The sequence below is a fragment of the Myzus persicae genome, unplaced genomic scaffold, assembly GCF_001856785.1.
Source record: "Myzus persicae strain clone G006 unplaced genomic scaffold, MPER_G0061.0, whole genome shotgun sequence".
Lineage (NCBI taxonomy): Eukaryota > Metazoa > Arthropoda > Insecta > Hemiptera > Aphididae > Myzus > Myzus persicae.
Window position 1 is genome coordinate 344,373 of NW_019102192.1, and position 14,964 is coordinate 359,336.

Consider the following 14,964-nt stretch of genomic DNA (forward strand, 5'->3'; position numbering starts at 1 on the left):
GACGGTCGAGTCATAGAGCATACATTATATTAAACTGATTACAATTTGTTGTACATTATAATCATAGAACAATGCTATAATCAGGGCGGATTGAAATCTGTTGGAACCACGATTATAGATAGTATATTATAGATAACGTGGTTGGAACTAAAGTCTAAAATTGTCCGTCAATATAAATTGTGCTTGTCCCTTGAACGAATTGTATTGTTGTTATCTTCGTTTTGTTTACTGATATCATTCCGTTGGGGTTAAAGCGTGTCGATAACAAAACAAACGGTAGGACGAAAACCCTGTACAGCTGGCGCTATTGCGTGAATAATAAATCAACATTATTGTACTGTCAGATTACATACTTTATACCTATATTTTTATTATAGATAGGTAATTGACTGTCGTAATAATTTTTAAATATTATAATAATCGACGACATTAGAGGCATTGGTTCGCCTACCGATCGAGTTTCAAGGTCTCTTGGAGTCTCGGCGTGGACGTTCCGTCATAAATCATAATATTATAATAATTCCGCTGGACACGACAGCTAGTGAGGTGTCGGTCAGCGGTCTATCAGTTCTCTCTCTAGTGTGCGTGTGCATGCGCTTTGCGCCCCACCTGATCGTAATTATCATTATTATAATTATTATTATTATTATTATTATTGGTTATTTTCTTTCATAATAATATTATTGTATTTCTCGTGACCACAGACGCGCGCGCACGGTCACGGTGACGGTATACTCAGTTCTCATACATTCACCCGTCGGCACTCGGCGACGACGAAAACGAAATCTCTCCACGCGACCTGTTTCGTTATAATTATTACCCGTACCACACACGCCATAGATCTTTATAGGCATAAGTACGCAGTAGTTATGCCCAAAGTGAACGGCGATACATAATAATAATATACAGATCGAAACGATATCGCTGTGGGTAGTAATAGTACTTTCCCACCACCGCCGAACGTTTTCCACATCGCCGCCGCCGCCAGCAGTCGATTCCGAGCTATCAAATGGGCTCGATAGCGTCCAAGAGCACTGAAGGTGAGTTTTCGTTTTTTTTTTAAAAATACTTGTGGCCGATAATAAAATACCTATAATTTAAGACTTCACCGTCACCGTTTTCCACCCTGTTTGTTTTCATCTCCCCGGTTGAGCTTGAGCTTTCCCAGGCTTTCCAAAGCTTTTAAGTAGGGTTATACTTTAAGTACTTATCTACAGTTGTAGTACACATAACTGACTGCCAGTCATTGATCTCTTTATGTGTTCTATTCATATAATTATGCAGACCTAACCATCTAATGGTAACTCAAACTATTTTTCTCACAATATTAACATTGGTGCTACATTGCTACCTGAAACATCACCTGCAACCTGTATATTATTCTGCATACCAAACATTGAAAAGTTATGATTTTTAATTTCACAAACCTTTTTTTAATAGGTATTATCTAATGAAACTATTAACATTAAAACAAAGTGGTATAAAATAGACAAAAAATTGTAAACCTGTTTGTAAATAATAAAATTTAAAAATACCAATTATGAATTCAGTATGGAAATAATAATACTCATTAAAAAATAAACTCTTTTGGATACATCTAACCTCATATATAATTCTAAAAAATTTAAAAGATAACAAATTAGTCTAAAAAAATTTTTTTTTTTGTAGTCTATATAATATCAATAACATCATGTAATAAGTATATTTCATACATTTATACATGCGTATTAAAATTATCAAGCCTTGGAATTGTGAGCATAATATTAGTTTAGAATGTGTAGAATTAATTAATAATACCTTTTGTTGTTAAAACATAGGTCAAACTGCAGTTGTCTATAAATGTAAAAATTATATTTACCTAATATATTCAACATGCGTTTGAGTTATGTGAGTAGGTATCTATATGGCATTTTTTTTACAAAATATTTATGTAATTGTTTATCATAAGATTTTTTAAATATTATCAATTACCTACCTAATTATACAATTATATTGTGTAAGAAATAATCGTGAACTTTGACTTTTTTTCATATTATCTGCATGTAATAGTTTACTACAGTAATTTAATGATACACCTATACCTACTTGTTCTAGTAGTTCAATAAAAAAATAATAACTACTGATATTTGAATATACCCATTAACACTACTGTAATTATTTATAATTGTTTAATATTTAAAGTTGAAATAGTAATAAGTATGTACATATTTTATCATAGGCTATCCCTATTCGTAACCTACAAATATTGCTTTTTTCATTGCCATTTAAAGATTTGAAATATAAACCATTGTATTTCCTATGCATTATATAAAATTAAAATTATTAGAATATACCTAATAGGTATTTAATTATTTTTCAAACATTGAAAAAGCCCACATTTTTATTTGTTCTGGCCTATCTAACTTCATTATTGTAATTATGCATTCACTAAACACTTCAAATGTACTTAACTTGTTTGTAATGACATTAAATAGCAATAAACATAGAATTTTCAAATATCAAATGTCAAAATAGTTTTATTTTTATGTTCCTGTATTTAATAAGATATTTAGATGATTTTAATGATGGCTTAATGAACACGATTATCAATAAGTTTATTTATATTTTAAAGCAGATAAAACTACAAATAATGCAATTAGTTACAAAAACCTACTAAATATTATATACTATATATTATGATTTTTGATCATTGATTTGTGCACACCAGGTTTTACATGTTTTTATAATTTTTTATATAACTTGTGGAAGTTTGGAACAGTACTAATTGATACTAAATGGGGTTTTTACATTAATTACCTATTAATTTACCTAAATATCTGAATAAAACTGATATTTTTTCTTGGTCCTGATACCTAAATATAATTAGGGGGGGCTAAACGTTGTGTCTGTAGCAACCCCAGTTTTAACCTTTTTTTAATTTAAAATATCAATTATTTGGGTCTGTTCTACTGATAAAATTTTAGCCCCCCCTCATACAATTTGTCCTAGTTTGTTCCTCATTTGTCCTGACCACATTTAGGTTTATGTCTTAAATATGATATATGAGTAAAATGAAGTTTGTTTAATGATGAAATGGAGTTAAACCTAAAAATTAAATGGTGTTACTCACTGAATTTGTTGTAAATACCGACAAATCAATTAGGTAAAGATATATTTAACCTATCATGTCTGGACGCAGAGCCTAGTGTTAAAACTAGTCCGAGACATAGTTAGTATCTATATGCCTTGCTGTTCCACAGTCTGACCCTACCAGTTTTACATACATCATAGTTATACATAATTTTACTGTATGCCTATATTGACTTTAGGTTACATGCTGTGATTGAGAAAAATTGGTTATACCTGCCAAATTCACAAATAAATAAATAATAATAATATAACTAATATAAATTACCCTCAGAAATATATCCAGATATACCCATCTTCTTCGATATATCATTAAATTCATATTTAACACTTTCGTTATAGTGACCTCAACTACGAGGTACACTCAAATCCTACCATATAGCAGAGTGAGTTTATCGATTATTTTTTTAATACAAATACAACAATAATTAATAGGTTGTTAAAATATTATCTAGGTAGATTTTATAGATTTTACTATCGTATAAATTGGTAATTTTATCTATTTTTCAATTTAGACTAAAGTTTTAAATGTTAGTTCTAAGATATTCTTTACTATATAATATATCAAATAAAACTTAAAATGTTTGCATGATAAAATAATTATTTCATGTGCCTATTGGTGTGAATGTCATTAAAATCTATGGTTGACACCACTTACAATTCATTGAAATTATAAGTTATCATAAAAATCATTTCACCGTGGGTAATCATACTCACATAAATAACATTCAATTTAATTAAGTACTTATTATAGTTTGTAAGTACATACAATACATATACATACATCATATTTATTTGTGGACACTAATAATATTAACATTCACCATTTGATTAGGAAAATGCTATCAAATCATCAATAACTTATCATTAAACTATTTAAAGTGATTTTCTATCATTTTCAATTCGTCATTCACAATTATAAACAAAAAAAAGTTGATTCATTTTTTTTTTTGTTTGCATGCTTTCAGGCTATTAATCCGGTATATCATACAGGGATTGAATGTTATTTATTCGAAGACTAGTATTTAGAAGTAGTATACGTTCTCAATCGCGTGTGTTTTGCAGAACAATGTCGGGTGTGTGTTTGTTTAAATTTATTGTATTTTTTTCATTTGCTTTTTGGTATTTTTTTTTTTTAATTTCATTAAAATGCACATTTTTCTAATGCTTTAAAAAAATATTTATTTATGTATAGTAAATTTACTCATCATTTGTTTTATGTATTGATAAATATTTTATGTATTTACAGGTCCTAATGATGATGTCATCGAACAAATTGTGTGTAATGAAAATGACATTCCTGATAATGGGTAAATCAATAATTTTAATATTTGTTCATAACGTTTAAAATTACATCAATATTTATAATTAAAAAATAATAGAATGCAAGAATTTGAGATTGGAAACAATGGCAACAAAGTCTTAGTTGTAAAACAAAATAATGAATTTTTCGCTGTCGGATCGAAATGTTCACATTATGGTGCCCCTTTGGTTAAAGGGGCTCTAGGAAATGGTATAGTAAGATGTCCTTGGCATGGTGCTTGTTTCAACTTGAAAACTGGTAAAACTAATACTTATTAAACATGATGTTCATTTAAAGACCATTTAAAACCTTTATTTTTTTTTAATAAATAGGTGACATTGAGGATTTCCCTGGCTTAGATAGTATTCCGAGTTTTAAGGTTTCTGTAACCAATGGCAATGTAAAAGTATCCGCCAAGAAGTGTGCACTTGAAAATGCAAAATTTGTGAAACCATTAACTAAACGTAATCCAGAAAACAAACGTACATTCATTATCATTGGAAGTGGTAATTTAGTTATTTTATCAACAACTAAAATTGAAATTTAATATTGAACTATTCCTCTAGGACCCGCTGGTACAGAATGTGTAGAAAAATTAAGACAAGAAGGATATGATGGTCGATTGATATTGATCACTAAAGACAATTATTTGCCATACGACCGAACAAAACTGAGCAAAGCCTTGAGTTCTGAAGTCAATAGTATATTGTTACGTTCTCAACAGTTTTATGAAGTAAGTTAATTATATTAAATTTTATAAGTGGTTTATTACATTTTATAGTTTGTATGAAATAACATTTTTTTAGTCCAATACTACGCACTTACTTTTTTTTTTTAGTTAAGTATTTGTCACTATGTATTGTCCTAAAATGTCCATACATTAACCAAGTTTTTCTAAGTACAATAAAATTTTATTTGTGCATTTTATTGCGTAAGCAATATTTTAACAGCTTTATAATCTTTCTATTTTTCAGTCTGGAGACATTGAAATTCTAACTAAGACTAGTGTAGAATCAATTGACACAAGTACAAAAATTGTATATTTATCAAACAATGAACAATTAACATTTGATGCTATGTTTATCGCTAGTGGAATGACGTAAATACCTATTAAACTAAAAATAATAGTATTTATGTTTTTAATAATTACATGTGTTTAGGCCTCGTTCTACACCAGAAGTTTCCAAGTATGACAATGTATTTACATTGCGCACAATAGAGGACGCACATAAAATCCATCAAAGTTTGTCATCTGATTGTCATTTGGTCGTTGTTGGATCATCATTTATTGGTAACTTCAATTAAAATGTTTAACACTTAGTGAATGATAATGAACACTATTAAAAAAATGTTAGGTATGGAATTAGCTGCAGCAACCTTTTCTAAAGTAAAATCTGTGCACGTGATTGGCCGTAGTGATGTACCTTTCAAAGAAAGTTTAGGAAAAGAAATAGGCGAACGAGTGCAAGAATTATTTGAATCCAAAGGCGTTGTGTTTCACATGAAAACAAGTGTAAAAAATTACATTGGTTACAATAATCGACTCTCTGAAATAGAATTGTCTGATGGTCAAAAGTTAAAGGCAGATGTTTGCATCATGGCCACTGGATCAAAGACTAATGTTGAATTTTTGGCTGGTTCTAACGTTGTGATTAACTCTTCTAATGGTACAATTGAAGTTGACAAGGTGTGATTTTTTTTTGTTACCAGACAGTGATTTTATGATAACATAACAAAAATATTTTTCAATTTATAGAATTTGGAAACTAATGTGAAAGGAATCTTTGCTGGTGGAGATGTTGCCAATGCTCCTGTCTACCCTTCCAACGCTAAATCGTCCTTAGGTCATTGGCAGTTGGCTACTTACCATGGAAAAGTTGCTGCCTTACAAATGCTTGGCAAAAAAACTCCTATTAAATCTGTGCCCTTCTTCTGGACAGCATTATTTGGAACTAGCATAAGATTTGCCGGTATGTTTTTTTTCTCTTAGAATTATGATGATTTTTATTAATACATGAAGTAAAATATTATTACATTATATTATTTTATATTTTTAAAGGATACAACCGAGGTTACACTGATGTTCTAATTAATGGTGATCTTGAAAACTTCAAAGCTGTTGTATATTATTGCAAAGGAAATGAAGTAGTGGCAGTAGCAACGGTTGGAAGTGATCCAATCGCTGCACAATTTGCTGAATTATTGGGAAGTGGTAGGACATTGAACAAAGATCAAGCAATTGACAATAAATGGTTGACTGAGGAAGAAGATACAGTTATGTGCACCAGGCTATGATTAACCGTGCTTTGAATCAAAATTATAATCTTAATTTTTTTTCAATATTTTGTTAACTAGTAACTTAACATGTCACATATTATGTATTTAAATGTTTATTATCACATTAATTTATTTTACATTTTATTATCCTTCATACATTCACAGACGTTAAAGTAAACAAACAACCTATGTTATTAAGAATCTAATTGTTACATATTATTTGCTGTTGAAGCTCTTAGTAACTTTCCCATCCATCAGATGACCTAAGATGACTTAAGTGATTTTCAATTGGCTTGTGTTTTCCAAATTTTTCTGCTTGTAACACTTTCCATTTCCTCATCCATTTTTCAAAGCGACCTTGTTCTTTCGAATGACCAAATGACTCTTCCTATAATTGCAAACAGATTTAAATTCTGAACTACCTTTATGATAAGTTTGAAAGAACAGTTGACCCAAACAATATAAATACTTATATATTGTAGTATCATATAAATTGCTATAAAGATGAAAAATAGAAAACTTATCATTGATAGAAAAGTGTGCTTATATCTATTTCAATGCATTTACCCTGGTCAAATATGAATGCCTGAGGTAAAACATGTTTTGTTCTTCTCGTTGAAAATCTCTAAGTTTTTTATGTATATCTAATCCAGTAACTGGTTTGACCAGACGATGTTTACTGTAATAAAAAAAAGTAAATAAGGTATAACACATGAACATAATACTGATTAATTTTAACTTTATAACTTAATTAATTAAAACCCGCATACATAATTTAACATTTTTTTTTAATATTAATTTTTGAGAACTTCTAGTGTGAGTGCGTATAAACCTGTAATGTAAAAATCTGGACAGTACAAGTTAGGACGCTACAAATCCAAAAAGTAAAAATCCAATAAATATTGGACGGTGACTTATTTGTGCTGGTGTTTCATAGCAAGTCAAGGGATATTTTTGTTTTTTTGTAGGTGCTCATATTTGCATCAAATCCGGATTGATCAACCCAAATAAATAAATAAAAAGGATTATTATTTATTACTTATTTATCAGGGCTTGGACTAAATAGCATTAAAAATTACTGCATATCAACTTTAATAATAAATGTTATTTATTTATTTTACTTAATAAATCTTAAAATAAAATGAAAAAGAATGTGTACCTATTTAATATATTATTTATTACTTATTAGGTACATTAAATGTTTGATTAAGGTTGTTTAAAATAAAATAAATAAATAAATAATCTTAAAATTAACTTATCTTCAGAAAAAATACTATTCAAAATCATCTATTTTTTTCCTTTACTTATTTTAATTAAGAGGTTACAACCTATGTATTTGTTGTTTCTGTCTTACACATGTACGATATACCAAATTCATTAGTTTTCTAGTTGAAATAGTGTGACGTGTGCTGCTAGTCTTGATAGTATAGTGAATTGACCAATATCAAACTTCTAGGTAAGAACATTACCTATGCTTAAGTCTAGGCTTTTATACATAATTTAATTTTCAAGCAAGATGAACCTATTTCTAATTTGCTTTATTTCACATACCCATTTCTTACTTAAAAATTAAAATATCAAAAAAAAAACCGGTGTTGCTTAAACAAAGATAATGTTTTTCTCTTATAATTTGATAATAGGTCAACTTTATTCACTTCAATATCAAAACTAACAATACACTAGTGAAACTAGAGAATGAAAATTTGCTATGTCGTAAGTTTGTAAGACAGACCCAAACGCATGGGTAGTGTCCTCGTGAACTATGGTTTACAAAAAACATAAAATAAATTTGAAGGAAATCTTGGAATCCTTGATAACTAATACAAATGTAAGATGTATCCTACTCAACTATCTGTATTTCATAATGATTATCAAATGGTATAGAACCTTTTTTTTTTTTTTTCGTTTGAACCGACAGCAGAGGAGGATCTGTGTGAACACTACTACTCCTCTGCTGCCATCGTTTATTAATGTTTAATAAGGAACGTTAATACATGCACATCTTCACTTTAAAAATAAACATTAGTACAATAGATACAATACAAATGGTATAGAACCTAAGCCTTACAGTTATAACTCATAATTAATATAGGTAATCTTTTAACTTCAATGATAAAAGTAAGTATTTAAAATAAATATATTTTTTCAGACACATATTAAAAGTGCCAATCTTATTTTTTAGTAGGTAGATAAAATGTATCACTAATTAAATGCAATCCTTGATAAAAAAATTATTTTTTCATTAACCTAATTAAAATTATAAAAGTAGACATAGCGAAGTAATAACAGTTAACAGTGTTTGAGAAGAATATTTCAGGTGATCAATAGATGAACCCATTAGTTAAGATTGAAAATTCATTGGTCATTCAGATTATAATATAATGTATAAATAATTAAATACTGATATTAATAAAGTAGGTAAATTGTTTTTAACTAGCAAATTCTAGCTTTCATATTATTGTAAATTGTTTATTTAAATTAATGTTTGAAATTATCATTCATGGCAAAAGTTAGCACAGACATGAAAATTAGTAGCATAATATTATGTTTTCTATGTATTTTAAACAATTGACTATTGAGTTATCCATTGTAATATTGTACATCGACATATCTTAATATGATTTGAAATTGATTAACATAAATACATAATTTCATAGAAAAATTGTACGTACCCTTTGAAAATATGACCCCTAGGTAGCTTGGACCAGAGCGCTTCCGTTAATCTCATATTGAATTATTGCGTAAACTTTAAACGTAAAAAAGAAAAAATATACTATTAATATAAACTGCAAGTTAGCGACTAAATTCGTACGTCGCAAGATTATTAAAGTATAACTATTCACTTCACTTTTCCGTTTTCAATCCATAGAAAACTAAATAACCACACAGGAATACAGATTTATTATCTTTGCACGGATCGGTGTAGTGATAACACTTGTAATTACCACTTTTCGGATGCATGCCCACAACTCGTTTTGGTAACTGATGGTAATTGGTAGATTCTCGGCAATGTTTATTCATAGATAATAAATGATAATATTATCTATTATCTATAAACTTTGGGTGCTTGGGATCTCCGGATCTCGGTAGTCGGTGACTCGGTAGTCGGTGTCGATCTCGGATTGTTGACTTGTTGTTCAATAGTTTAAATGTTCATTCTAAAAATGTAATGTATCGTTTCATTAAGAACACAAAACAGATCAATCAGAACACTATTAAATTGTCAAAAAATATAATATCAGGTAAATATTAATGTTTATATATTTGAAAATGTAAATTTTTACAAATGTAAATTGTTAAAAATTTGCTTATGTAAAACTTATGATTATTATTTTTCAAATGACCTCTAATCACTTATATTGTTATGTATAATTATTTATAGGCATATTTTGAGTGAAGACACAATGAAGTGTTTCTATGAAGTGTTGGAAGTGTCTCGTGATGTCTCTACTGATGATTTGAAAAAATCTTATAAGAAATTAGCTTTGAGGTGGCATCCTGACAAAAATCCAGACTGTGTTGAAGAAGCTAAAGAACAGTTTCAATTAATTCAGCAAGCATATGAGGTACTAGGTGATCCACGTGAACGCCAGTGGTATGACAACCACCGGGAGTATATTATTAATAGTGGTGATACACCTGTTAGTGAACTTAATCTTTTTAAGTATTTTTCACCATCTTGTTACAAAGGCTTTGGTGATGACGATAAAGGATTTTATTCTGTGTACCGTGAGGTATTCAATACATTATTGGTCGAAGAAAGTGTTTATTTTGAAGTTGATCCTGATGATATTCCAACATTTGGCCGATCAGACAGTGACTACGCTGATATTGTGCGACCATTCTACAATTTTTGGTGTGGTTTCAACACACATAAACCATTTGGATGGTTAGATGAATATGACATACGACAAGCCCCTAACAGACGTGTAGTCAAATTAATGGAAAAAGAAAATAAGAAGATTCGTGATAAAGCTAAAAAAGATCGTAATGATAAAATACAAGCATTGATAGAGTTTGTACGTAAACGTGATAAACGATTAAAAGCTTATGCTGAGACTCTTAAATTAAAATCGGCAGAAAACAGTAAGCGAATGGAAGAAGCTAGACGAAAAAGAATAAAAGATAAGCAAAAAGAAATGGCAAATTATAAAGAATCTGATTGGTCAAAGTTTTCTAATGTAGAAGAGGAATTAAAGGTAATTGAAGAAAGCCTTATTGCTGAATATGGTAGCAGTGATGAATTTGATTCAGATGATGAAATGGCTAACTGCTTATACTGTGTGGCTTGCAACAAAGTATTTAAAACAGAAAAAGCATTTCAAAACCACGAAAAATCTAAAAAGCATAAAGAAAATATTGACCTTATTAAAGTCGAGATGTTGAATGACGAAAAACTGCTTAATAACGAAGAACCTGTTAGTAATAATAGTTCTTCTAATGACAATAGTCAAAGCCATTCTGATGAAGAAAGTGTTGTAGATGAAGCAGAATATGATAGTTCTAGTAGCAATGAGGAGTCTTGCAATAGTTTAAGTAGTGAAACTGAAGCAAAAGAATTTAGTAAAAATAAAATAAAGAATATCAATCCATTAAATGTTCAAAATGATATTGATACAGATGATGTATTAGAAGCTGATTTAAGTAGTGAAGAAGAAACAACAACTATAAAAAGAAAACCAAATAAAAAGAAAAAGAAACATTCACAGACCTTAGATGAAATTAATGTATTCTACTGTTTGACATGTGATCAGTGTTTTAAAACCGAAAAAGCTTTACACAATCATCAGACATCTAATAAGCATAAAGACAATGTTGTATTGATAAGTGCTAAAAAGACTAACGATGATGATCATAATCCTATCCCTGATGACATTGATAACTATTCAGTGCCAGAAGTGGAGACTGAAGTAGCACCAAAGGAGACTCAACCTCAAGGAGAACCAACAACAGAAAAGTCAACAAAAAATAAAAAAAAACAAAAAATAGTTGAAGCCCCCAAAATCAAAAAGTCTAATCATGCGTGTGGTATATGTTCATCAGTATTTTCATCAAAAAACAAATTACATCAACATTTAAAAGATGCAAACCATGCAGTTCTAAAAACAGAAGTTGTAAAAGACCGCAAGTGTAAAAAAAAAGGAAAATAATTAATATAAAATTACATTTTTTTTTATTTTGGCATTTTGGTTGATTAATTAAAAACTTTTTATATATATATTAAATATTTGTCATTACTTATTTTTTAAATGTTGTTTCAAATAACCTTTATTTCAATGGCTACAAGACATAGGTTTTATCAAATGGCTATCTATTTTCTTCTAAATTTTAACAAAGAAAAAATACAGTACAAAAACTGAATTGTTTTTTACATCTAATATCAAAATTATTTGTTTTATCGAAGTTAAACCATGTACTTAATATTTTATTTTGTACTGATTTATTTATTACAACACTGTTGTTAATTTTATTCAAAATGTTGTAATTTAGTTTTTTAGTATATCAACATATTAAATAAAGCTTACATGTTAGTACATCAAATAATTATACTTATTAAACATTCTATCGGAAGCCCCCAACCCAGACAACATAAAACACATTATAACATTTATTTTTAAATCCAACCTTATTAATAATATTAAATATGTAACATATATCATGTAAACAATTTAAACTCTTAGTTGCCAATGGCCATAGTTGCCGAGGCTTATTTCAATTAAAAAAAAATTATACTTATTTTACAGTCTACATAAAAACATTAGTGCCATTACAGCCCATTTGTCATAAATGTATGAGAAGTTGTATATTTTTGTAATACTCATGCCGGATTGCATGAACAATCACTAAACATTTAACAAATCAATAGTGAGATGATGGTCCAATCAGTTGTATGGGGCCATTAAATTAATAAATTGTTCATGCAAAGATACTGATTGAAAGTTTAAACTTATTTCAAGTCAAAAAAATTTCCAGTTTTTTGTTCTAGTGGTTTACAGCTTGGTTTGAATAATGTGTAAAACTTTACACCTGTTTCTATACCAACACTATGAGTTACCAGATTTACTTAAATACTTATACCTATGTATATACTATATAGAATTATGGTTAAGTATATTTAAATATTTGAATTTGAGAACAGTTTAGTTTATTCTGATAGTCCAAACCGTTTCTTATTTATTAATTATAATGTTTATAATATTTTATTTTTTTATTTAGAATTATAAAAACCGTTTAAACATAAAATAATATGTACTTATATACATAAAGTAACAAAATTTATCTTTGTGAAGTACCTAATTTACTTTGTTCACATTTCAGTTTATCACATCGATACCAAACAACTATATACCAATTAATTTTGTGTGTTTAATGAAAACTGAATAGGTAGGAGCTAGCTATAATATAAATGTAGGTATAATACCATGTTTGTAACGTGAGCGCGTCACCCATGGATAATCGGAGAAGTCCTTGAGCCATCTACAGTAGGATGAGAACTGTGACGGGGCGACATTTTATTGGCCAGTTTTCGTCCGTAACGACAGTAACTGCAGCTATAATTTTAAACCGTTTCAAAACAATATTTTTGGGAAAAATTACATTTTACACTATTCTTCTTTTTATTATTATTTTATAAGATTTTTACTAATTTGACAAGTTAGGTAAATTATTAATTTCAGTATTTTCACATTCCTAAACAAAAATTATCAATCTATTATATGATATCGATTTATAAAAGTATAATTTTGTACAAGTAGATACCTAGTTTATAAGATTATATATAATATATTATTTATATTTATTTAAAGCTAGTGGAACAGTGGGTGATAGTAGAGCACCTATACATAGATGTGATGTGGCTATGGCCCTAATGATTCACCGGGGTCTATATTCCCCCTAATATTTGAGCTCAATTTACTACTAGCTACAACCCGAAAACCGTCCCACTAAAAGTAAATATTTATGAAAGTTTTCACTCAAAACTAAATATGTCGTTCTAAGCTAGCCCTAAAAACTAGCCTAACGCCTCCATCTATAACTTTGGTGATGTGTTATTTGGGGGGTCAATCTGAGACTTACCTATTACACAAAACGAAGAAAATAGGTCAAAAGAAAGCGTTTATTACTTTATTAGACAAAACTTAAGCTAAAAGAAATAGGTAATACGTTTAATTTCTTTAAGCCATTATGTTTTAAGATTTTTCCTAACCAATAATCTAAAATTAAAAAAATACGACAAACTCATTCATCATAAAATTAAAATCATTTTGGAAGACGACTCAGTCAACTTCCACGTGGTCTCTCCTGAGTAACCCTTATAGGCTATAATGAAGTAGTAATTATTATGTGGCCGCAAAACGTTCGTCCCTGTTATAAGCCCGCGGGTCGCAATACATACGTCCCATTAATAATAAAACCCAGGCCGCAAATCGTACTTGATTTATGGGCTATATCCTATATCCCATTTGTCTCGCAACAGCTCCCGTTGTGAAAATACTAAAATACGTCAATTTCCAAACGCCCCCCTCGTTTAACACCATAACAACACAAAGTCCTTCCCACTTCATAAGGATTGTCTTAAAAGAGGTGTTGTTAAAAAATGGCGGTGTATAAAAATCAACGGTATTATAAATCATAAATTGAAAATTGTTCGGTTAGGTTAGGTTAATATATATATATATATATATGTATACTAAATGTCTAAATATATATTATCTATACTTTATATGCTAAGTAAATTATAAAGTTTTTTTGTTTTCGAATACCCTCGAAGCTATTTGTTAATTTACGTATTTATGAAACCTTTAATAATGAACTGAAGGCATGAACGTATTCATCTCACAATATTTACCCATTTTAGATTTTAGATTAATTTTAACACTAATTCTCAATAACTTCTTTAAACTAAGACAGCTTAGAACTCTTACATTTGAACGCATAACATTGTATTTATTGAACAAATTTCAAAATGCATTTTTTATTTGTTTTATTTTTATAATTTCGTTAAACTAAATTATAACATTTATAAATACATATAGGTAGGTAATAATTTATAGTAAAGTAGATGACATAAACGCACCCTTCCACCTGAATATCTTTATAAAACGATGAGTAATTCCAATAGTCAATATAGTGGTAGATGTTGTCGTAATTCTAATGAATAACGCCCACAGTTACAGAATTCATTTTTGAAAAAAGGTTAATTGTGAATCGATTTCCGGACACCCTTTAATTAACATATAAAACGAACCAAACGTGGA

The 14,964-nt window shown here is 29.0% G+C and overlaps 3 protein-coding genes across 5 annotated transcripts; 2 read left to right on the forward strand and 1 right to left on the reverse strand.

The window, feature by feature from the left end:
• Positions 1–378: 378 nt before the first annotated feature.
• LOC111031516 (apoptosis-inducing factor 3-like) lies at positions 379–6,912 on the forward strand. Of its 3 annotated transcripts, XM_022311501.1 has the most exons (12): positions 379–615; positions 705–1,040; positions 4,095–4,202; positions 4,376–4,436; positions 4,509–4,687; positions 4,762–4,935; positions 4,996–5,162; positions 5,404–5,528; positions 5,590–5,720; positions 5,785–6,116; positions 6,186–6,399; positions 6,489–6,912. In XM_022311501.1, the coding sequence occupies exons 3-12, from the start codon at positions 4,127–4,129 to the stop codon at positions 6,722–6,724; spliced, it is 1,695 nt and encodes a 564-aa protein (XP_022167193.1). In that variant the 5' UTR covers positions 379–615; positions 705–1,040; positions 4,095–4,126; the 3' UTR covers positions 6,725–6,912. The 3 variants fall into 3 exon arrangements, with proteins under 3 accessions (XP_022167193.1, XP_022167194.1, XP_022167195.1); XM_022311502.1 differs by having other exon boundaries at positions 379–1,040; XM_022311503.1 differs by lacking the exon at positions 4,095–4,202 and having other exon boundaries at positions 380–615.
• LOC111031519 (ribosomal protein 63, mitochondrial) lies at positions 6,802–9,595 on the reverse strand. The gene is made up of 3 exons (XM_022311506.1): positions 9,379–9,595; positions 7,274–7,385; positions 6,802–7,094 (listed from the first exon to the last, which is right to left on the reverse strand). Exons 1-3 carry the CDS (start codon positions 9,432–9,434, stop codon positions 6,942–6,944), a joined length of 321 nt encoding a protein of 106 aa, XP_022167198.1. The 5' UTR covers positions 9,435–9,595; the 3' UTR covers positions 6,802–6,941.
• Positions 9,596–9,740: 145 nt separating this feature from the next.
• LOC111031515 (dnaJ homolog subfamily C member 21) lies at positions 9,741–11,882 on the forward strand. The gene is made up of 2 exons (XM_022311500.1): positions 9,741–9,948; positions 10,089–11,882. The coding sequence occupies exon 2, from the start codon at positions 10,111–10,113 to the stop codon at positions 11,854–11,856; it is 1,746 nt and encodes a 581-aa protein (XP_022167192.1). The 5' UTR covers positions 9,741–9,948; positions 10,089–10,110; the 3' UTR covers positions 11,857–11,882.
• Positions 11,883–14,964: the final 3,082 nt, after the last annotated feature.